The sequence below is a fragment of the Macaca nemestrina genome, chromosome 7 (genome assembly GCF_043159975.1).
Source record: "Macaca nemestrina isolate mMacNem1 chromosome 7, mMacNem.hap1, whole genome shotgun sequence".
NCBI classification, from domain to species: domain Eukaryota; kingdom Metazoa; phylum Chordata; class Mammalia; order Primates; family Cercopithecidae; genus Macaca; species Macaca nemestrina.
The window spans coordinates 35,142,679-35,167,465 of NC_092131.1; the positions used below are offsets into that span (position 1 = coordinate 35,142,679).

The window sequence follows — 24,787 nt, forward strand, 5'->3', positions numbered from 1 at the left end:
TCTGAGTCTCTTGTTTCTAAAAGCTGTTTAGGGACTGACATCAGTCTGTGATAGTTTTCACTCATCCAAAATATAAGGACCGTGTAACTGGATTTCTAATAAAGCTTACTTTAAAAAATTCAGTGGTTCCGAACTGGGGCGGGGGGGTTCCCACAGCTCCCCCTTCTCCTTCCCCTCCACTGCCATAGCAAAGAATTCTTCAGTCCAGTGTTAATTGATCTGAGGTTGAAGAACTCTGATTTAATTTGGAAAATTCATCTTACAATTATATTATCCTGACTTTGGGGATATGTATTCAATGTCCTTTCTTTTAAGAAACAATGGTGTTAAAAAAAAGTTGGCAAGGCCATGTTGAACGCTCCAATTTTGTTGTTGTTGTTAGAAATATCTTGGATTGTGGCCAGGCACGGTGGCTTACGCCTATAATCCTAACACTTTGGGAGGCCGGGGTAGGCGGATCACTTGAGATCAGGAGTTTGAAACCAGCCTGGCCAACGTGGTGAAACCCCGTCTCTACCAAAAAGTACAAAAAAGTTATCTGGGTGTCGTGGTGGGTGCCTATAATCCCAGCTACTTGGAAGGCTGAGGCAGGAGAATCACTTGAACCTGGGAGGTGAGATTGCAGTGAGCAGAGATCACGCCATTGCACTCCAGCCTGGGTGACAGAGCGAGACTCTGTCTCAAAAAAAAATTATCTTGGATTGTGAAATTCAAACATCTAGGAATTACTTGATCTAGGAATTACATAAAAAATACTGTTGGCTGGGTGCAGTGGCTCACGCCTGTAATCCCAGCACTTTGGGAGGCCAAGGTGGGTGGATCACAAGGTCAGGAGTTCGAGACCAGCTTGGCCAACATGGTGAAACCCTGTCTCTACTAAAAATACAAAAAATTAGCCAGGCGTGGTGGCATGCACTTGTAATCCCAGTTACTCGGGAGGCTGAGGCAGGAGAATTGCTTGAACCTGGGAGGCGGAGGTTACAGTGAGCTGAGACTGCGCCACTGCACTCCAGCCTGGGCAACAGAGCAAGACTCCGTCTCAAAAAATCAGAAAACAAAAAACAAAAAACTGTTTATTAGGGATTAAAGAAGGCAAATATCTCATGTTATAAGTAAGGCAATGTCTGGTGATGGGTTCTTGGGGCTCCTGGAGTTTGATTTAATAACAAATATTTATTGACCACATATTGTCTTATACTGTGAGAGGCCTTATGGGAGGTCAAAAGGAATTTTGCCCTAATGATCTGAATAATCTCCATAGGACAAAAAGTGAACATGTATAAAGTGGAAAACAAGGAAAGCCTGGAAGATGATGGTTAAATTTATTGCTGATTGATGTTAACGAAGCAGACTAAGAGGTTTCTACCAGAAGGAACTTGAGGTGCTTGATTCGAGTCAGCCATCAAGTAACTTAGGTGACCTTGGGCAAGGCTTTCTTACTGGTGTCTTATCTTGGACGAGGGCCCCTCGAGCCCAAGTGAGAAAGCTGTTTCTATTATCTCCGTTTCCTCCCATCTCCAGTGGGACACCCAGTCCTGCAAATTCTATTTTGGGAATGTTTCTAGAGTCTGCCCAGTCTCTTCCTAGTCCAGTGCTTTCTCCATCCCGCGGCCAGGGTAATCTTGCTAAAACATAAATCTGATCACGTCACCCACCTCTGCTTAAAACCTTCAGTGATTTCCTCATTACCCCAAGGATAAAGTCCAAACTTCTTGGCAAGGCACTCTTGGCTCCGTTGTTCAGGCCCAGCCTCCCTCTTCAGTCTTTCTCAGCCTTTGCCCTCCATTGCTTCTCACCCCATGGTCTGGATGCCCCAGATGGCTCAGTCTTCTCTGTGCACAGATTGCTGACCCACTCTCTGGAATCCCCTTTCCTCTCTTTTCTACCTGGTGAAATCATGCTAATTTTTTTTTTTTTTTAAAGACAGGGTCTCACTGTGTTGCCCAGGCTGGAGTGCAGTGGCACCATCACGGCTCCCTGCAGCCTCAACCTCCTAGGCTCAAGCAATCCTCTCGCCTTGGCCTCCCAAAGTGTTGAGATTATACATGTGAGCATCACACCTGGCCCATGCTAATCTTTTAATCTTCTCCTCTGGAAGATGCCCCAGACCCTGGAGACAGGGACCACGTCCTCACTTCTCCTCCCCATGGGTCTGTGAACCTGTTGAAGGCAGGATCTGCTGTTTTTTCTGCTATGTTGTTGTGACCCTGTAGCCAGCATGGTGCTTAGCACATGGCAAGTACTCAACCACTGTTTGTTGAGTAGAAAACAAATGGATAAAGGAGGGAAAATTTAAAGTAGAGATAATAATGTTTAACCTTTGTTACCACTCAAGGTTGCTTGTGGCATGAACATGAGATAATATTTTTTGAAGAACTCTGAAAAAAAGTGAGGCTGCACAAATGCAAAGCAAGGTATTCATTATTGTTTTCAAAAGTAGAGATTATTAACCTTTGAATTATTATATCACCATTACACATTGTATTTTTGTGTTTTTAAGAGTCAGGATCTCGCTCTGTTGCCCAGGCTAGAATGCAGTGGTGTGACCTTGTCTTACTACAGCCTAAAAGCTCTTGGGCTCAAGTGATCCTCCTGCCTTACTCTCCTTAGCTGCTGGGAGTACAGGCATAAGCCACTACAGCTGGCACACACTGTGTTTGAGAGTAAAGGGGGGCCAGGCACAGTGACTCACGCCCGTAATCCCCGCACTTTGGGAGGCCGAGGCGGGCAGATCACTTGAGGTCAGGTGTTTGAGACCAGCCTGGCCAACATGGAGAAGCCCTGTCTCTACTAAAAGTAAAAAAGAAATTAGCTGGGCATGGCAGCGGGCACCTGTAGTCCCAGCTACTTGGGAAGCTGAGGCAGGAGAACCGCTTGAACCTGAGAGACGGAGGTTGTAGTGAGCCGAGATTGTGCCACTGCACTCCAGCCTGGGTGACAGAGTGAGACTCTGTCTCAAAATAAAAAAAAAGAGTAAAGGGAATGGTTGTTGAGTACTGGGAGTTGGTATACCAAGTAGAAAAACCCAAGTGGCTAGAATATTGCACAATTCAGCAAAGATATGCCTTGTTGGTGTAGGAAGCAAACATGGCTTGAATTGTGACTCAGTGGCATGGACCTGCCTGGAGGCCTCTAGTGACAATACACCCTTTTCTTTTCCAGAACCAGGGCTGAAGACAGAGAAGGCCATGGCAGGAGGGAGGAGGGCCTTGATTTTCTTTCCCTTGCGTGTTCCACTTTCTTCTCTTTCTAATTCTTCCATTTTCTGAATATTGTCTGTTGTAACCGCCCCAAGTGGAACATGGCGCATGAAAGAAGAAATGAAATGGAAAAAGAGGCCTGGACTTGTGCAGTGGTTTGCAGAGGCTCTTGTACTAACTTTTATGATTGATATCTGTGAATGTGTCTTATTCTCAGTACCACCCCCGTCCCCCATGGCTTTAATTCCATCTTGGGCAGGTATTTTCTTTGCATACTTTTGCACCCTCTGCAGATGCCTTGCACATAGTAGGTGTTCATGAATATTTGCTGAATGAATGAATGAGCTCCTGAATAAGAATGAAATTTATCTCTTGTGCCAATTCCTTGATGCATGATCTCTCCTCTCTCTCCTTTTCCCTGATCCTTTTAGCCAGATCAGGATAGAGGCAATTTTCTTTAGCACTTCCTCTGGACAACTCTTATTGTCACCTACAGGTTTGAGTCTAGGGGCCGGATCCCTTGCTTTTCAGATCCCTGAAGGTTGCCCCATCACAGAAAGGAGGAGGGAGGAGTAGGCAGAGTGCAGTGAGAAGCCTAAAGGATTAATTGGTTAAACTTTATTACAAAGGCTGGTCCTATTGTTTACAGGCCATTAAAAACCATTATCATCTTCCCAGGCCAGGCAGACAGCAGCCAGCTGCTTTGATGCATGTCTTAGAGAGATAAGGAAAATTTATCCCTTGTTTTGACTTCACAATTTCTTCTTGGTTTATTATCTGACATGCTATTCAACTTTCTCTCCACATGTCCCTGATCTCAAGACAACTTTTTCAAGTTGTTGGCAGGGCAGGTTCAGGTTAGAATCCTACAGTTTTAGACTTGGAAGAGGCCGCCGAGATCAATGACTGTCCCTAACTTGCCCCCTCCCTTTCAAGCCCCCGCCCCCATCTGTATTTTTCCTCCATGGCAGAGCAGTTCCTGGACTCTCAAGTAATTTACACTTATTGATCTCTGAGAAGGGCAGACTTTTCTCATGACCTTCAGTTAATCCTCCCACCTCCATGGCCACGTCTACTCTGCAGAGAGGACTTCCTAGAGCTCCCCTGCCTCATTCCAAATGACCAGCTCCTTACTTAGTATCCACAGGGTACTGCCTACGTAGGCAGAGTTATCTTAACTGCCATCTCCTGTGATAGGCGTATCTAGGGTTCCCCTGCGTGGGCTGGGCTGGGCAGAGCCTGTGGGGGCCTCATCCACATCCCAGACAATGTGTCTTCCCCAGGGGCCTTCTTGAGGGTGTGGCTTTCCATCCAGACGGAAACAGGCAATGGAATGTAGGCTGCACCCCCCGTGCGGTGTTCAGGTGGTCCTGTGACATTTTCTGTGTTCTAGACCTGGAAAGAAGCCCTGAATTGATACTGAACTTACTTTTAGCTGGTTGATGAAACAGTTCGAGTGTGCTCTGTGAGAGAGAGCGAGCCAGGTTGGCAGATACTAGGCACTCACATGGCTGTTGAGCAAATGAATGAATGGATGTAGGAATCAAAAATGTCAGCCAGTACCAGGTTGCTCCTTGTGGGTCTGTGTATTCAATTGAATAAGTATTTACTGAGTGTCTGCTCTGGGGAAGAGCTGGTGCTGGGGGATGGGGTCAGAAAGATGTATAAGATCTAGTTCTTGACATCTGAGAGTTTACATTTAGAAGAGAGGGAGACTAATAATAAGACAAGGCATAGGCTGGGTACCGTGTCCTACACCTATAATCCCAGAACTTTGGGAGGCTGAGGCAGGCGGATCATCTAAAGTCAGGAGTTGGAGACCAGCCTGGTCAACATGGTGAAACCCTGTCTCTACTAAAAATACAAAAATTAGTTGGGCATGGTGGCATGCGCCTGTAGTCTCAGCTACTTGGGAGGCTGAGGCAGGAGAATCACTTGAATCTGGGAGATGGAGGTTGTAGTGAGCCAAGACTGAGCCACTGCACTCCAGCCTGGGCAACGGAGTGGGACTCTGTCTCAAAAAAAGAAAAAGAAAAAAAAAGACAAGGCATAAAAAAAGAGCATATAGGAAAGTGTAGGCCAGTCATGGTGGCTCACGCCTATAATCCCAGCACTTTGGGAGGCTGAGGTGGGCGTATCAGTTGAGCTTGGGAGTTCGAGACCAGCCTGGCCGACATGATGAAACCCCTCTCTACTAAAAATACAAAACTAGCTGGGTGTGGTGGCAGGTCCCTGTAATCCCAGCTACTTGGGAGACTGAGGAGGAAGATGGCTTGAACCTGGGAGGTGGAGGCTGCAGTGAGCTGAGATGGGCTATTGCACTCCAGCCTGGGCGACGGAGTGAGACTCTGTCTCAAGAAAACATAAATGGAAAAAGAGATATTGTTGAATGAACATAAAGGGTGGTGGGTTAATTCTGAATGAGTGCATCGGGAGAACTTCCCAGAGGAGATGATTTTTAAGGATTTCCATGAACAGGGAGGAGAGCGGGGAAAGGAGATACTGGTGAACAGCAAGTACAAAAATGTGGACACTCAGAAAGTGTCCTTAGCTTGCCCCAGACCAGTCCTGGCAGCTCCAGTCCAAACCCACATCCCTCTTCGAGCCAGGGTGGCTCCAGATCCATCTCACACAGCACCAAATAATCCCAGGAATTTTTCCCGGCATCTGGCCCTGGGGCTGGGCTCAGGGCAGACATTCCTTTCCTCCACTTTCCTCCACCACTTTGCAGGTGCCCCTTGTTTCTGAATTTTGCTCTCCTTGGAGGATACCTTAGAGTTGGAGAAGGTAGATAAGCTTCCAGTGCCTGAGCCCTCAGCTTCTAGAAAATATTTATTTGCCTCTCCTCATACTTCCTTCTTGCTAGGACAAGAACTACCCCATCTTCAGGCTTTGCTCATGAGGTCCCCTATCCTAGAAAGCCTTCCATCCATTCCTGTTTGTCCAAATGCATCCACTCTTCCCCAGTGGCTCAGCTTCCCTGCAGCTGGAAGGAAGCATAGCATTTTCTGAGCTCCCTAAGCATAGCTTGGCCTCTTCATATTTCTCACAAGGATTGCCACCGGGTGCCTGTCCCACAGATGAAGGTAAGAATGGAGTTTCCTACTCTCTGTTTTATTGCAAACAAGTATCCAGGGTAAATGTGATTTTTAACACATTAAAACACTCATACACCTCCCTAGTCCCCAATTTTTCCTTGTTCTCAAGGTAACTGCTTAGTTACATTCCAGGGAGTGGGAGGAAGCCAAGAAAGAATTCTTAGTCTTGGGAGCAGGATCGAGTGCAGAAATGTCTTGGAAATGGAAGATTCCCCTGACTCCACGCCACAGCAGTGCTGCAGCCCATATATAACAGTGGGCGAACTCCCCCTCGCCGCCTTGCTTATCTCTGCTTCACATTCACAGACTCACCAGCCTGGAGTCTCTCTGGATGTTGGCCAAGCCAGTTGGGAATGCATAATAGCTGAGATATGGGATGGGGCGCGTCCGCCATGTCCTTGCATGCTGCAGTGAAGGTCTCCTTCTCCCCCTTGTTCCTCCCTCTTAGCCATTTCTCTGGCACTGGGAAGTAATCTTTCTGGTCTCACATCTCTAATGTTTGAAAGAAGGGAGACCCAGATTCCACGTTGGCAGGTGACTGTGCTAGTAATTAGGGACACCCCTTGGAGAACTGGAGGGAGGTTTGGGTGAGCAGATGTAGAGCAAATGGCGTCCAGTTAGCTGCCATTTTGAAACCTCAGCTGTAGGGCCTGGTGAGCTTAAAACCTTCCCTGCAACCACTGCCCTCCCTCGCCAGCCCACTTGGTTTTGGTGACTAAAACTTTGGTTTTGCTTTAGTGTCTTTCTGTTTTGCTTTTTTTTTTTTTTTTTTTTTTTTTTTTTTTTTTGAGACGGAGTCTGGCTCTGTCGCCCAGGCTGGAGTGCAGTGGCCGGATCTCAGCTCACTGCAAGCTCCGCCTCCCGGGTTCCCGCCATTCTCCTGCCTCAGCCTCCCGAGTAGCTGGGACTACAGGCGCCCGCCACCTCGCCCGGCTAGTTTTTTGTATTTTTTAGTAGAGACGGGGTTTCACCGTGTTAGCCAGGATAGTCTCGATCTCCTGACCTCGTGATCCACCCGTCTCGGCCTCCCAAAGTGCTGGGATTACAGGCTTGAGCCACCGCGCCCGGCCCTGTTTTGCTTTTTGTACTGGTAGCAACAGGGATGAGAAAAAGAAAGGCCTCTGAAAGGAAGATTCTAGTCCGATGGGAGTGAGGGCTTCTGGGAAATTGGGTGAGATCTTCACGGGTCATGTTGGTGCTCAAAAAGTTTTGGATTTTGGAGCATTTTGCATATCAGATTTGTGAATTTGGGGTGTTCAACTTGTAGGGGAGTTAGGACTTCAACGTATAAAGGGGATATAATTCAACTTATAACACTCCCCTTCCTTCTAAAAAACAACTCATAATACTCTCCTTCCTTCTAAGAAACTCAATCCATAACACTCCCCTTCCTTCTAAAAAAAATTGGTGGTTTTTGTTTTTGGTGGTGTTTTTTGAAAAAGAAAAACCTGTATATGGTAACAAATTTAAACACTACGGAAAGTAATTGAGAGCAAAAAGTAAATCTAAGTCTCTCTCACCCCTGTTCTCACATCCTCAGACTCTAGTCTTTCAATATAGACTTACCTGTTTTATTTTTCTTCTATATCTTTCTGGTGACGTTATACGAACGTAAATATGTATCTGTCCTTTTATTTTTTTCTCCCTTCAGATAGTAGCATTCCAAGTTCCCTATTCTGCACCTTTAAAAAAAATTTAACAATCTAGGACATAGATTATTTTATTTTATTTTGTTTGAGATGGAATTTTATTCTTGTCGCCCAGACTGGAGTGCAGTGGAGCAATCTTGGCTCACCACAACCTCCGCCTTCCAGGTTCAAGTGATCCTCCCACCTCAGCCTCCCGAGTAGCTGGGATTACAGGCGTGCACCGCCACACGCAGCTAATTTTTTTGTATTTTTGGTAGAGATGGGGTTTCGCCATATTGGCCAGGCTGATCTTGAACTCCTGATCTCAGGTGATCCATCCACCTGGGCCTCCCAAAGTACTGGGATTACAAGCCACTGCGCCCAGCCTAGGGCATAGATTAGATCTGGCTTGTTTTTAACAGATGCATAGCATTTCGTTGTGTGGACATACCATGATTTATTTAATTTCACCTCTTTTTTTTCAGTACAAGATCTTGCTCTGTCACCCAGGCTGGAGTGCAGTGGTGTGATCATAGCCTTAAACTCCTGGGCTCAAGCGATCCTCTGACTTTAGCCTCCTGAGTAGCTATGACTACAGGTGCACACGACAGTGCCTGGCTAATTAAACAATTTTTTTTAGTGGAGATGAGCTCTTGCCATGTTATTCAGTCTAGTCTTGAACTCCTGGCTTCAAGCAGTCCTCTTGCCTTGGCCTCCCAAAGCTCTGGGATTACAGGCATGAGCAAGTGCACTTGGCCGACTTTCACCTCTCTTGTTGAACATTTAGATGATTTCCAATCTTTGCTGCAATGAAACAATTTGTTTATGCATTTCTCTACTCATGAGTGTAAGTCATCTACACATCTCATTCCTTTCTAAGGTTCTTATATAGTGTATACATTGAGTATGTTTGAGAAATATTAAGTTTGTACCATGGACAATATTTGATATTTCATCATATTGATGCCAGCGTTTACTCAACCTAGTGGCTTATCGTAGATTGTTTCTTGCTAGAAACAAGTCAGTAATAAAAATTCTTGTTTGTCCCTTTTTTTGGTGGAGAATGGGGTCTTGCTATGTTGCCCAGGGAGGTCTTGGACTCCTGGGCTCAAGCTATCCTCCTGCCTCTACCTTGTTAAGTGCTGGGTTTATAGGACTGAGCCACCAGGGCCAGACTTATTTTTTCTTGTTTGGAGACAGAGTCCCACTCTGTCACCCAAGCTGGAGTGCAGTAGTGTGACCTCAGCTCACTGCAGTCTCTGCCTCCCAGGCTCTGCCTCTCACATCTCACCTCAACCTCCCAAGTAGTGTGCATGCCACCACGCCTGGCTAATTTTCTTTCTTTCTTTCTTTTTTTTTTTTTTTGAGACAGAGTTTCACTCTGTTGCCCAGGCTGGAGTACAGTGGCATGCTCACAGCTCACTGCAACCTCTGCCTCCCAGGTTCAAGTGATTCTCATGCCTCAGCCTCCCAAGTACCTGGGATTACAAACATATGTGCCACCACACTTGGCTAATTTTTGTATTTTTAGTAGAGATGGGGTTTCATCATGTTGTCCAGGCTGGTCTTGAACTTCTGGTCTCAGGTTGTCCGCCTGCCTCGGCCTCCCAAAGTGCTGGGATTACAGGAGTGAGCCACCGTGCCTAGCCTAATTTTTAAAATTTTTTGTAGAGATGGGGTTTTTGTCATGTTGCCCAGGCTGGTCTTGAACTCCTGACCTCAAGTGATCCTCCCAACTTGACCTCCCAAAGTGCTGGGATTATAGGTGTGAACCACAGTGCCTGGCTGAAAACTCTTGCCTGTAAATCTCTAATTTTGATCATTCATCTTTGTTTATTCCTTAGCACAGGTTTCTAGAAGTGGGTCAAATGATCTGAAAATTGTTAAGGTTTTGGGTCTTAACTTTAACCTTCCTGCTAAAACTTATATAATAGTATTCCAAATTGTATTCTAGAAATGTATCAATTTATATTTTTACCAGCAGAGTGCTCATCTTGTCCTACAATACTAGCATTATCATTAAAGTAAAAACAAAACAAAAATTATCAAAGCAAAAAACAACAACAAAAAAACTCATTTGGTTTGTTAAATTTGCTCGTTTGGTTTGTGAAATGCAGCATTTCATTGTTTTAATTTTAACCTGTTTATTAGATATTCTTATTTCCTCTTTTGTGACTTTTATGTGTCCTTTGACCTATTGAGGTCTTGATGCTTTTTATATCAACTTGCATGACATTTTGTATATTAAGAATATTAATTTGTCATACATGTGGCAAATATTTTCACCAGTTTGCATCTTGACTTTTAAAAAGTTCTTTTAAAACTATGATATAATTTACATTCAGTGAAATGTACTCATTCAAAGTATATAGCTCTATGAGTTTTAACAAATGTGTATACCCATGTAACCACAACAGAATATTATTATTATCCCCAAAAGCTCCTCAGTGCCTCTTTGTAGTCACCCCCTCTCTGTCACTATAGATTAATTTTGATGGTTCTATGAGTTCATATAAACACAATCATACACTATTTACTTTTTTTTTTTTTTTTAAGACAAATTCTCACTTTGTCACCCAGGTTGGAGCGTAGTGGTGCGATCTCAGCTCACTGCAACCTTTGCCTCCTGGGCTCAAGTGATCCTCCCACCTCAGTCTCCCTAGTAGCTGGGACCACAGATACATGTCACCACACTTGGCTAATTTTTTGTATTTTTAGTAGAGATGGGGCCATGTTGCCCAGGCTGGTCTTGAACTCCTGGGCTCAAGCAATCTACTCGCCCCAGTCTTCCAAAGTACTGGGATTATAGATGTGAACCACCATGCCTGACTACTATCTACTCTTTTGAATCTAGCTTATTTCACTCGGACTTTAAAAAAAAATTCTTACCCATATTGTTGTGTATATTAGCAGCTAATTTTTATTTTTATTTTTTTCAGTCCTGATACCAGTGCAGTAATGTCTTCTTTTTTTGGCTGAGTTTTCCATCATATGAATTTCCCAAAATATTGTAATCATTCACCAGTTGATGGACATTTGGGTTGTTTCCAGTTTTTGGCTATTATGAATAAAGTTGCCACGAGCATCTGTGTATGTCTCCTTTTTGTCATACCTTTTCCCCACATTTCTTTTGGATAAATACTTAGCAGTGAAACTTCTCAGTCATATGGTAAATGCATGTTTTTAGAATAAGCAGCTACTATACTGTTTTCCAAAGTGGTTGCACCATTGCACATTCCCATCAGCAGTGGCTGTGCTTTTGGTTGCTATACATTCTCACCAGCAGTTGACATTATCAGTCTTTTGAATTTAAGCCATTTTAGTGGGTGTGAACGGTAGTTCGCTGTAGTTTTAGTGTGCATTTCCCTAATGACTAATGATGCTGAGCATATTTTCATGTGCTTATTGGCTATCTTTTGTGCAGGGTCTGTTCAAATCTTTTGTTGTGTTGTTTGCCTTATGACTAACTTGCTAGAGTGCTTTATATATTCTGGATAGAGATCCTTTGTCATATATGTATGTACGTGTATGTGATATATATGTACTGTGTATACACGTATCTATATATACTATATGACTGTACTATGTACATGTATGTACTATGAATCATTTCTCCTAATCTGTGGCTTGTCTATTCATCCTCTTAACAGCATCTTTTAAAAAAATTATAGTAAAATATATGTAACATAAAAGATGCCATTTGAATCATGTCGAGTATTTAGTGGTATGAATTATACTCCCATTGCTGTGCAACCATATCCCCTGTCTTGAACAATGTATTTTTAATTTTTAAAGTTTTATCTTTTTAGAGACAAGGTCTTTGTTGCCCACACTGGAGTGCAATGGCATGATCAAAGCTCACTGTAACCTCGAACTCGTGGGCTCAAGCAATCCTCTCGCCTCAGCCTGCGACATAGCTGGGACTGCAGGCATGAGGCATCACACCTGGTTAATAAACTTATTTGAAGAGATAGGGTCTGTCTGTGTTTCCCAGGCTGGTCTGGAATTCCTGGTCTCAAGTGATCCTCCCGCCTTGGTCTCCTAGTGTGCTGGGATTACAGGTGTGAGCCACCACACCCAGCAAAACAATGTCTTTGGAAGAGCAGAATGTTTTAATTTTGAAGTCCAAGTTATTTTTTTCCTTTTGTGATTCTTGTTTTCTGTGTCCTAAGAATCTTTGCCAATACCAGGGTTATGAAGATTTTCCCCATGTTTTCTTCTGGAATTTTTTTTTTTTTTTTTTTTTGAGGTAGAGTCTTGCTCTGTTGCCCAGGCTGGAGTGCAGTGGCTTGATGTCTGCTCACTGAAACCTCTGCCTCCCGGGTTCAAGGGATTCTTGTGCCTCAGCCATTTGAATAGCTGGAATTACAGGTGTGTACCGCCATGCCTGGCTAATTTTTGTATTTTTAATAGGGGTTTCACCATGTTGGCCAGGCTGGTTTCAAACTCTTGGCCTCAAGTGATCTGCCTGCCTCGGCCTCCCAGAGTGCTGGGATTACAGGCCACCGTGCTCGGCCTTCTTCTGGAATTTTTATAATTTTAGCATTTCTTTCATTTATGATCCATTTTGTTATTTTTTGTATACAACATGAGGTAAAGGGTGTGTTTATTTACTTTTAAAATATGGATATCCAGTCTAAAGAAGTGAAAATAGGTAAATGTTAACTATTATTCATTTTATTCTCCTCTGATTTATTCCATTGCTATGTAGCTTAGAAATTCCAACCCCATTCAGCTATCAGATAGATATTCATCTGTATAGTCTGGATTGTTTTTTAACCTCAATTCTGTGTGTGTGTGTGTGTGTGTGTGTGTGTGTGTGTGTGTGTGTGTTTTGAGGTGGTGTCTTGCTCTGTTGCCGAGGCTGAAGCGCAATGGTGCAATCTTGGCTCACTGAAACCTCCATCTGCTGGGTGGGTTCAAGCAATTCTCCTGCCTTGGCCTTCCAAGTAGCTGGGACTACCGGCTTGCGCCACCATGCCTGGCTAATTTTTGTATTTTTTTTATTATTATTTTTTTTTTTAGCAGAGATGGGGTTTCGCCATGTTACCCAGGCTGGTCTCGAACTCCTGACCTCAGATGATCCACTCACCTTGGTCTCCCAAAGTGCTGGGATTACAGGTTTGAGCCACTGCGCCCAGCCATTAACCACAATTCACTTGGAATATATTTAGGTTGATGTAAGAGTTGGGGGTCTAGTTCGATTCCTCTTACCCCCATAGCTAATTAAATAGTGGGAAAGGGAGTTCCAGATATAGTGGGGACATAAAAATGGGAAGAGAGTTGAGTTTTGGGAAACAGGGCCACTTAGGCTTACCTGGGTCGGTGAGTCACGGGAGACAAGCTGGAGAGCTTCACTGGGGCAGACTGTGGGGGACCCCTGGACGCTGTCCCCCCGGGGCTGTGAGCCTCTGAGAGAGGGGATTGGAGGGGTGCTTTGGCATCATATAGGTTGGCTCTGACTGAGGAGAGACCGGGGGATGAGGAATGAAAATGGTTGCTGGCGATTTCTAGCTTTAAAGCAGGGCAGATGGCAAGAGAAACTGAGGATGGGATGACGGGTAGAGTAGAGAATTGCCTGTTCTTGATTTCAGACAGGGTGAAGCTGGAAGGAGGAATTAAAGACTGATCTTGAGATTCCAGTTGGAATGTTGGGTAGAACGTCTCTGCTTTAACGAGAAATAAAGATGACAGGAGGAGAAACTGGCTTTTCAAGGGGATGAAGTTGAAAAGTAATGACAATTATTCACTTTTGGAGAAAATTTGTGACATTTCTTGAGAGTGTAATCAGAACAGTTTCTTACAATTTGCGTAGCATTTTAACATTTCCAAAGTGCTTTTACATACTACTTCCTTTTTTTTTTTTTTTTTTTTTCCATTTATGCCTAATGTATCAGGATAGGCAGGGCAGGTATTACCCTGTTTTCCATCCTACAGATGAGGGAAGGGAAGCTCGGCTAGGTGGGGGGTTTGTCTGAGTTCTGTTCTGAGTCAATAGGCTCTTGTGGTGTCAGGGGGGTGGGTTGGGGTAAGGTTCTGAACTTGGCTTCTACCCACTTGCTGTGTAAGAAAGTACCTCAGCTTTCTGAGGGTTAGAGAATATGGGGTGGAGAATATCTGCACCATTAGATGTAGACATTCTCATATGATGGAGAAGGCCAGATAAAATAACCTAAGTGTAAGAATGCTGATGAACATAAAACAGGATGCAAATGTCAATCTGATTAAGGTTAGAATGTTATCCTGCTGGAGCTGGGAATCTGCTGGTCCCAGGGTGGGGAGATGGGGAGGCCCAGGGTTCTGCCCGGCTCCACGGGCTTAGCTGCTGGCACAGTGTACTGGGGTGGGCGTGCAGGGCTCTGAGACACGGTGGAGATGAGCATCCAAGGTCAAGGCAGGGAAGTCTGAGGGCTCACATGGACTCTGGATTTGGATTCAGAGGCCTTAGGGTTGCACATGATTTTCACTATGTTCTGGACCTTGGGTAAGATACTCGATCTCTCTGAATCTCAGTTTCCTTATCTTTGAAATGTTACATTACACACCCTGGAAATATGGAACTACTTATACATTTCCCAAACTTGCTATGGCTCTGTGCCTTGATAAAGTCCTGTTCCCTTAAGCAGTTAGACAGATTGGAAGATGCAACACAAATGGCTTTGGAGGAAGGGGACACAGGTCAAGGAATGCAGGTGGCTTCCAGGAGCTGAAAAAGATAAGGAAACTGACCTTGATGTTGGCCCAGTGAGACTGATTTTGGAGGTTCTAACCTCCAGAACTGTAAGGCAGCAAATTTGTATTGTTTCAAGCTACTGAGTTTGTGGTAATTTGTTAGAGTAGCAATAGGAACTGATACCATGCGTTTAAGACTTATCCATGTTGCTGCATGTATGGGTGCGTTCCACTGTGTGGCTGCATCGCAACTTGCTTATTCATTTACCAACTGATGAGCACTTGGGTTGCTCCCAAGTTTTGGCCATTATGCAGAAAACTGCTATAAATATTCCTATTTATAGGTCTTTGTGTAGACATATGTTTTTATTTCTTTTGGGCAAATCTCTGGGAGAAATGAAAATATAATTGTATATTTAACTTTAAAAGAAATTGCCAAACTGCTTTCCAAAGTGGCTGTACCAGTTAGCATTCCCACCCGCGGTGTATAAGAGTCGCAGTTATTCTATATCCTTGCCAGAGCTTGGCATTGTCAAATTTTAGCCATTATAATAGATGTTTAACGGTATCTCGTTGTGATTTTAATTGCATTTCCCTGCTGACTAATAATGTCGAACCTTTTTTTTTCATGTGGTTTTTGGCCATCTGTATCTTTTCTTTTGTGAAATGTCTGTTCAGTTCTTTTGCCCTTTTAAAAAAATGGAGTCATTTGTCTTCTTATTGAGTTTTAAGAGTTCTTTATATATTCTGACTAAACATCCTTTATCAGATATATGTTTTGCAAATATTTTCTCTCAGTCTGTAGCTTGTGTTTTCATTTTCATATTAGTGCCTTTCAAAGAGTAGACATTTCAAATGTTGGTGTAGTCCAATGTATCAATTTTTTTCCTTTATGACTCATGCATTTTATGTCCTATTTAAGAAAATTTTTGCTTAACCCAAGGTTAGAAAAATTTTCTTCCAAGTTTTCTGTCTGAAGTTTGAAAGTTTTAGTCTTCTATTTAGCTCTATGATCCATTTTGAGTAATTTTTTTTTTTTTTGGAGACGGAATCTCGCTCTGTCGCCTAGGCTGGAGTGCAGTGGCACGATCTAGGCTCACTGCAACATCTGCCTTCCGGGTTCAAGCAATTCTCCTGAGCCTCCCAAGTAGCTGGGATTACAGGCGCCTGCCATCATGCCCAGCTAATTTTTATATTTTTAGTAGAGACGGGGTTTCACCTTGTTGGCCAGGCTGGTCTCAAACTCCTGGTCTCAAGTGATCCATCTGCTTCAGCCTCCCAAAGTGCTGGGATTACAGGTGTGAGCAGCCACACCTGGCTCAAGTTAATTTTTATCTAGGGTATGAGGTAAGGGTTAAGAATTAAAAAATTGAAAAAGTTCTTTTTGGTAATGTCTTTAACTGGTGTTGGTATCAGGGTAATTCTGGCCTCATAAAATGCATTAGCGTTGTGCCAGGCACTGTAGAGAATGTAAAAGTAAGATCCAATCCCTGCTGGAATCTCTCACTCTCACACACATCCCCCAAGTATGATGAAGGCAGAGTTTGGTGAGCATAGAAGAGAAGTACACATGAACTGCTATGGGCTTTCAAAGAAGGGTGAAGGCCTGGGAAGCCTCAGAATCATCTTCATGAAGGAGGGACACTCAGGAAGGGCTTTAGGACGGCTGCACCATTGCCTCACTCTGGGAGCAGCATTCAAATGACAGTCAGTTGAGTGATCCAGGGCCACGTCGACTGAAACATGGAGGGTTCCCGTCTGGAGTTTTAAAACAAAGTGGCCCTGCTCAACAAGGAAAGGTCTACTAGCTGAGAGACTATCAGCCGGTAGAGATGGGGAAAGGTGGGTGGGGTGGGCAGGAAACCATGTGCTGGGTGAGAGAATTCTATTAAAGTATGCCTTTGCCTCCCCAACCTCTGAATTAAACTCCCATTGTTCTGCGTCCTTCCCACACTGATTATGGTGCCTGGGGGCCCTGGAGAGGAAGGTGGGAAGAAGGGGTACCAGCCCTCATAGAGCCCCTCGTCTCTGTGCTCTAGCCCCAGCATCCATCATCTCATTTAGCCCTCTCACCAACTCTACGAGGGCAGCTTCATTATTTGCATTTTTGCAGATTAAAAAATGAGATTCATAAAGGTTAAGTGCCCTGCCTGGGGTCAGCTGCTAGTGAGCAGAGGAGCCTGGTTGCAGTCCAGCCCCCTGGCTGCCTTTGGCCCCTGCAACACTCTCTCCCACTGCTCTGACAAAATGTCATTTCTGAGGAAGGCAGGCACACAGACCCAAAAGGAATGGGTGCCGGGGGGAGGCCAGGATGAGATATGTGTGAGTGGGTTTGTTCTGATGTAGCAAAAACTCTCTCATTGCTGTGGGCTGGGAAGTGGCTGACTGGCTGCGTGGTCAGGGTTTGCAAAGCTTTCGCAGATCCTTTTGCTAGAGGGGCTTTAAAAGCTGCAAGCGCTCAGCAGTTCCTATCAGCTGGGATTTTTTTCCTCCAGATTGAATCCTGTCAGGGTTTTACTGGCTCATCTGTTCCCAGAATGACACCGTGTCCCCTTACCTGAGCAGCACAGCCTTGCCACCCACGGTACTCCCTGCTACCACATGGCTCCCGGAAGGAACTCTTCACCAGCCCTATTTTTTGTCCCCTGAACCCCTCTCCTGACTTTGTCAAAACCCTCTGGTTTCTCCCAGAATTTGGAGCCGAGCCCCTCAGGGACAAAGGAATGCTGGGACCTTGTTTGGATCTCAGATTTGGTGGTTTGCTCCCCTTCCTGGTCTCATGGTTTGAAGCATTTTCGAAGGAGCCCCTGAAAAGCAAGGACAGTGTGGAGAGGCTGGTGCCCAGAGGAGGCGTGTCTGGGAAACCAGAGGGGACCCTGCCTGCAAGTTCCCATCGCCCCCGACCCCATTCCTATCCCTACGAGCCCCTGGCCCTTCCTTGCCAGTGCCGGTATCTTCAGAGCGCTCTCAGGGAGCCTCATCCGCCAGCCTCTGGGCATTTGGCTTCCCATCTTTTGTTTGGTCACCATGGGCCCTGCCGCTGCCAACTCAGGCAAACAGAGCTTGGGCCAGCCCTGGGCTGCCCGGGCTCCTGGACGCATTGCACACTGCTCTGCGTCAGCAGAAAAAGTGTGCATGACAAGTGGCATTCTAGAGCGCCCTCTCCCCCAGGCCCAGCCGCGAAGCCTCCATGCCCTGCCGAGCCCTGCCCGCTGGGCCCAGCGTACTCTCCGCCTGCCAGCAGCGCTTCAGAAAGCTTGAGGTGCAGCTCAGGTGGCTCTCGGTGACGTCATGGGAAGTGTTCTGGGTCGGTTCTCTTTGCCTCCCTGCCTCCACCTCCTTCCCAGACTTGCCAAGGATGTTGCCTCCAAGCCCCTCCCAGCTCCCAAAATACCAGCCCTGCCTCCTGGCCCTGCCAGAAAATGCTTAGCACATTAGCGGGTTTAGCTGCCACAGTGGCAGTCAGTTGGGAGGCTGCAGAGGCACATAGATTTTATTCTGGAACTCTTTCCAGCTCCTCGCTATTTTGACAACACTGGGCAATGCTGTTACCAGGAACCTGCCCTGCCTGTGGGGTGGGAGAGGCTGGGGGCCGGGGGTGGGGATGGGAAAAAGGTAAGGGGGGGCTGGTGGGAGCAGCCTCAGGGTAAGGGACTGTGAGAGAAGGGGGACTGCACCAGTATCTCATGGTGCTGCAGCCGCCTTGGTCTTTAGCTTGGTCTTTAACATGGCTGGCCTCCCTCCATGCCTCCTGGAGCTCACTTGGGGCAGATCTTAGACACAAGAGACCAACGTGAAGGCGCTTCTGTTTGAAGGAGGCAAGAGGTTCCAAGATGGCCAGAGAGGCAGCAAGACAGGCTGAAAGAAACAGCCACACTAATGTTGTCTTGGACTCAAGACTTTACTGCAGCTCCCGCTCTGCCACTCCAGGGCTGGGTGCCCTGGAGCAAGCCACCAACTCTCCAAAACTCAGTGTTCTTGTCTGCAGAATGGGAATAACCTACAGCCTGCCCTTCCCATCTCAGTGTGAGGTGGGGGGATCTACAAGAGACAATGTATGTGAAAGTGTGTTGCAGAGTGTAAAGTGGCTACCATTTGTATGCCTAGGAGCTCTGGCGGGCAGGGCCTATGTCTTGTTAATGTTTGAATTCCCCTATCGCTTCTGGTTTATTGGGTAGAAAAGTAAATGTGGAGACTTTTTGGAAATTTCTGACTTGCCTCATTGGTGATCAGTGTGGTGAAGGATAGTAAGGTTCTGGGTGTATTAGTTTGGTAGGGCGGCTGTAAGTGCCACAGACTGGGTAACTTAACAGAAATTTATTTTCTCATAGTCTGGAGGCTAAAGGTCCAAGATCAAGGTGTTGGCAAGGTCGGTTCCTTCTGAGGGCTGCGAAGGAGAATCTGTTCCAGGCCTCTCTGCTAGCTTCTGGGGCTTGGCTGGCAGTCTTGTGTTTGACATTCCTTGCTTTATAGATACATCACCCCAATCTCTTCCTTCATGGGGCAAACTTCCCTTTTTTATAAGGACACTAATTGATATGGTTTGAATGTTTGTCCCCTGCAAAGCTCATGTTGAAATGTGATTCCCAATGTTGGAGGTGAGGCCTGGTGGGAGATGATTAGATCGTGAGGGTGGATCTCTCACGAATGGCTTAGCACCATCCCCTTGGTGATGAGTGAGTTCTCACCCGGTTAGTTCACACAAGATCTGGTTGTTTGAAAGTCTGGGACTTCCCACTCTTGATCTCTTGGTCTTGCTCTCACCACGTGACATGCCTGCTTTCCTTTTCACCTTCTGCCATGACTGTAGCTTCCTGAGGCCTCAGCAGAGCAGATGCCAGCACCATGGTTCCTGTACGCCTGCAGAACTGTGAAATCTACCTCTTTTCTTTACAAATTACCAAGTCTCAGGTATTCTTTTATAGTAATGCAAATGGACTAACTCACTAGTCCTGTTAGATTAGGGCTCACTCTACTCCAGTATGACTTCATCTTAACTAACTCTATCTGCAATGATTCTGTTTCCAGCAATGACGATCAGGGGTCTTCTGAGCCCAGGGCCCAGCTCTGTGATGGGGAAGGTCAAGGCAGTGTGCCAGGCCTGGCTGAGCAGAAGAGAGGGTTCTTCTGATGAAACATGATGCGGGTGCTTGCTGGGTGAGGGACCCTGTTTTCTACTGCCATTCTTGGATTTGGGGGCAGATCTTTGTTTCTTAGAGTTAGTTTTCCTTTTCCCTTTCTGAGTAGCACCTGCGAAGTAGAGTCATGCCATGGTGTGTGTGAGACCCAGCTGCTGCACCAGTTCCAACTCTTCACCTCCTTCTTTTTCATGCCCCTCTTTCCCTTCAACTCACTAACCCCACACACGCCCACCTTCCTCTGCAGCCCGGAAGCTTGGTACACAGTTGCTGACATATTAGAACACACCCTGGCATGAATGTAATTTACATTCTCCTTCCCTCTCCTCCTTCCGCTTTGTCCTGGACCACAGGCCCTTGCAGTGCATATCTCTGACAGGGGAACCCCCACTATTGGTGTGCTCCCATTTAGCCTGGATTCAGGCACGTCAACGAGCATGTTCTGAGTTAGAGGGATGGGGCGGGTGTGTTGCTGGACCACAGCGCTGGGATGTCGTGGGAGGGCACGGGATGTAGTGGGAGGGCATGGAGGTATCTCAGCACTCCGCTGCCCTCTGTATCTGAGGCTTCATCGCCGTCATTCCCATCTTCCCCGTGAAATGCTCCAGTTTAGTAAGGGATTGCTATGGAAGAAGGCATTTGTACAAGTCACCCCTGAATAATAAGAGGGGATCTTCTCTTACAGATTCTCAACATGTACAGGCACAGTGCTAAGTGCTTTCCATCCCTTTTCTCATGTATTTCTCTAAATAATCCCAAGAGGCAGACACTTTCATTATCCCGGTTTCTCAGATGGGCAGTTGAGGGTTTGAAAGGAATTGTAAACTGCCCAGAGTCATTCAGCTAGTGAGGGGATTCAAGCACTTGCTTCTAGAACTTCTAGTTCCACTCTCTCATCCACAGGGTGCTCAAAGGGTGGTCAGTGGCCATTTGCATTGGTATTCCCTGGAGAGTTAAGTGAAAAGTTGGGTTCCTGGTCTCCTCCTGATCTGTGGAATCATAAGAGGTTGGGGTGGGACCCAGGAACCAGCTCCCAGTGACAGGCAGGGTTGAGAATCACTGCCTGTGGAGCCCAGTGACCAGGGGACCTTCTCCTCCCCAGTGCCACCTTCCCTTTCTCTTCCACCAGGCTGCCGAGGACCTGCCATCAGCCACATGCAGGGTTCTGAAAGGAAGGGAAGGTGTGACCAGACCTCCTCATGCCCTTCTTTCCTCCCTGGTGTAGTGGCCCCGGGAGTGCTGGTGGAGGGGAGCCATGATGCCTGCACATGGGTTGGGAGAGGGTGGCTTTTGTGGCTGTGCTGACCTGCCGACTTCTTACTCTTTCCAGTAATCTCCATGCCCTTCCCCGTTGCCATGTTCCCCAAGGTCCTAGATGATGGAGGGATCAGGCCTGGTGTTGGCAGGCAGTGGCCAGGGCCAGGCAGCCCGAGCCCTGTGTGATGATGATGTGGGAGTGTCTGTCTGTGTTGCTGTAATGGAATACCAGGAACTGGGTCATTTATAAAGAAAAGAGGTTTATAAGCTTATGGTTCTGCAGGCTGAGAAGTTCAAGGGCACGGCCCTGGCCTCTGGCGAGGGCTTTCCTTCTGTATCACAATATGACGGGGAAGGTCAAAGGGAAAGTGGACACGTGTGAAGATGGGGAAACCCAAGGGGTCCCTGGTGTTTTAACAACCAACTCTCCAGGGAACTAATTCGTTCCTGTGAGAACAAATCCAGTCTTATGAGAGTATGAATGTTAGAGCTACAAGGCAGTGCCAAGTTAATCTTGTCTAGAAGGACCAGATGAGCAAACGGGGGCTCAGAGAGGTAAAATCACTTGCCTGGGTTTGCACAGCAGGTAGGTAGTATGGTTGGGGCTAGAACCCAAATTAATAGGACTGCTCCTAGATTCCTAAGAATGCCAAAATCCAAACTGTAGCTTCTGAAAACAGATGTCCTTACATGCCCGGAGACCTTTGGCTGGTTTCCTGGTAGAAGAAGCTGTTCAGACCCTTCTCTCTTTCCGGTTCCCTGCTGCTTCATGCTACTGCAGGGAAGCAACAAGCTGGTTTTTCCCCTCCCAGAATAGGAGGCATCCCTGAAAATGTTGGCTTGGATTTCCGGGCTGACTTTCTAAACACTACCGCATCCTAAGAGTAAATGGCTATTTTCACACACTATTAAAATTTTAATTTGGAAAACTTCTGTCCTTAGAATGCAAAGTTCACCAGTCATTTTACATCCTGCATGCTGAGCTAGTTACTAGAACCTTCTTGCAGGTCCTGCTTGTAAGTCCCGCTTGTAGTATTGCACCAAAGACCGGTGGGATTTGGACAGCATAGTGACTCTTACTATTTGAGTTCAAAATGTCCTGCTTGTTTTAAAATGTTCACTCCGTTAAGGTTTCTTCCTCCCTCTCCCCACTCCCACTCCTTCAGAGGGAAGGATGTTTGGATGCTGTAGTGGGAGCTGGTGGTGAAAAATTTAAGTTATTAATGTGACCATCCATCAGATGGTCCTAAATTTCACCTCAGTTCTGCTGGTCTCCAGCCCTGACCCTTACTCCATTTCTGTCTTCCTGCTTCTAGACCTCCAGTCCACCTTTGATCCTTCCCTTTCCTAGTTCTCAGTCCATCCCTGACCTCTACCCCATTCCTAACTCCTACCTCATCCTTACCCCATCTCTGAGCTTATCTTTTCCCATCCATCAGGTCAGGGTGGGGGTGACCCTTAGGGAGGGAGGGAGGGCATTTGTTTCTCACATTACTTCTTGTTGTTGTTGTTTTGAGACATGTTCTCGCTCTGTCGCCCAGGCTGGAATGCAGTGGCATGATCATAACTCGCTGCAGCCTCCAGCTCCAGGGCTCAAGTGATCTTCCTGCCTCAGTCTCCTGAGTAACTAGGACTACAGGTGTGTGCCACCATGCCTGGCTAATTTTTAAATTTGTTGTAGACATGGAGTCTCACTATGTTGACCAGGCTGGTCTTGGTCAACAAAGCAAAACCCTATCTCTTGGCGGTGCCTTGAAGCTCTAATATTCATACTCTTGTAAGACTGGATTTGTTCTGGCAGGAATGGATTAGTTCCCTGGAGAGTTGATTGTTAAAAATTGGCCTCAAGAGATCCTCCTGTCATACTCTGGCCTCGGCCTCCCCAAGTTCTGAGATTACAGGTGTGAGCCAACCATACCCAGCTTACCTGGTATTTTTTTAAAAACTGAAAGTTTAGTGGTTTGTTTTTTAGATGTTGTCAAAGGGCCCTCTGTCAAAACTGGCCAAGTCAAAGGTGCAGTATCAGAGTTATTCCGGAGTCAGTGTCATCGCAGGCCTTTCACCTGTCAATAGTAGTAATAATAATAATGTATTTACGGAGCCTCTGCCACATATTAAACAGTGCGAGGCACATTTCCTAGTTTTAATTCATCAGATCCTCACAATAATCCTAAGAAATAGGTGTTTCAATTCTCATTTTGTTGATGGGAAAACAGAAATAAATATTTTAAGGGGTTTGCCCAAGGGCATGAGTAAGTAAGACAATTAAGAATTACTAAGCGACACAAGCACACTTAATTTGTGTCCTGAATAGGTGAAATGTTTGCTTCAAGGTCCCTAGATATCTACCCTGTGGGCTTGCTTTGAGATTTCAGGGTGGTCTGGTGGTGGGCTCTGCAGTGCCCAAGGTCAGAGAACACTCACTTCCCTGACCCAGCGGGGTAGGGCAGCCCTCCCCAGGGCTGTGCTAGAAATAAACCTAGGAACAGTTTTCAAATGGGCAGACTCTCCTGAGGAATGGAGAGGGGCAGAGATGAGGTTTCCAGGATCAGGTAAACAATTGGTGCTGAATTACTCCCTGATCTTGCTGCATTTCAACAAATATTTAAGCACTGGATAATATGGAGTCTACAAAGAGATCAGTCCATTGGAAGCCCTCCAGGAGCCCACCACTTAGAAGAGACCGACAAATGAACTCTGCTGTAAGGTAGGCAAGCAAAGTGCGAAGGCAGAGTGGGCAGGGAGGGGAGAACTGGGAGTGGGAAGGACACAAAAAAGCACGTCCAGGAGCACTTGGTTGCACTTCCATTAGAGGCTTTCCACATTTTCAGAATTGTGTTGGTTGCATGAGTAGGTTCTTTCGCCCAGTGTAAATAAAAAAAGGATTATGATATAAAGTGTTTTTGCAAAGTTTGCAGAATTGAATTTTGTTATTACAAGAGGTAATGAGCGTGGAGGTGCTTTGAGTCTTTGAAAGCCCTTTGCTGACGTAAGGTGAGAGTTGGAGCCATAACAGCGGGGTGTGGAGAGATAAGCAGAGGTCTAAGGACTGGGTCTTATTTATTGCCAAATCCCCACTGCCTAGCAGGGGCTCAGGGAACTTTTTGGGGAGGAACTAAATGAGTGAGTAGAATCAAAGCTCTGAGTGTTTCAAGGAGCACATGGCTAATACTGTCATATGTTGGTTGAGCAGCAGGACCACCCACGGGTGGCCACTGGATTTGGCAAGAAGGAAGAAATTAGTCCCTATGAAAAAGTAGCGTCTGAGGAAGGATGGCTAAGAGCTGAGGGGAATGGGCAGAGGGGAGGATCATGTATCTGAGAAGCTTTTCAGTAAACATTAAGGAATGGGATTAGATCATTGCTAGATAGGCCCTTTGGCAATTTAAAGGAATTGTCTTGAAGACCCTCTGTTATGTTTCACCAGGTAGATGAAGGGAAAGGAGGCTGAGGAGTATCAAGGCTGAAGGTGCCTGAGCATGAAGGAAGGAACCCTGACTGGGTCCCAGAAGAGGTGGAACCCATGGGACCACAATTCAAGAGGAGGGTCCCCATTAGAGAGAGCCCTCAGAAACTAGAGATGTGCTAGGAAGCACCAATTCTATTTTTCACACCTTTGCTTTTATTTTTTTGGGACAGAGTCTTGCTCTGTCGCCCAGGCTGGAGAGCAGTGGCAAGATCTCAACTCACTGCAACCTCTGCCTCCCAGGTTCAAGCGATTCTCCTATCTCGGCCTCCCGAGTAGCTGGGATTACAGGCGCCCACCACAATGTCCAACTAATTTTTGTATTTTT

General features: G+C 46.0%; 1 protein-coding gene across 10 annotated transcripts in view; it reads left to right on the plus strand.

Moving 5' to 3' along the window:
- LOC105494301 (double PHD fingers 3) overlaps positions 1 to 24,787 on the plus strand; it is a 287,462-nt gene that overhangs the window by 64,411 nt on the left and 198,264 nt on the right. For 7 of the 10 annotated variants that reach the window (XM_071099914.1, XM_011762608.3, XM_011762607.3 and 4 more), the window contains exon 2: positions 23,604 to 23,700. The exons of the other annotated variants lie outside the window; for them this stretch is intronic. In XM_071099914.1, the coding sequence (XP_070956015.1) occupies positions 23,604 to 23,700 (97 nt within the window). The remainder of the gene's footprint in view (positions 1 to 23,603; positions 23,701 to 24,787) is intronic. 10 annotated transcript variants of the gene reach the window in all.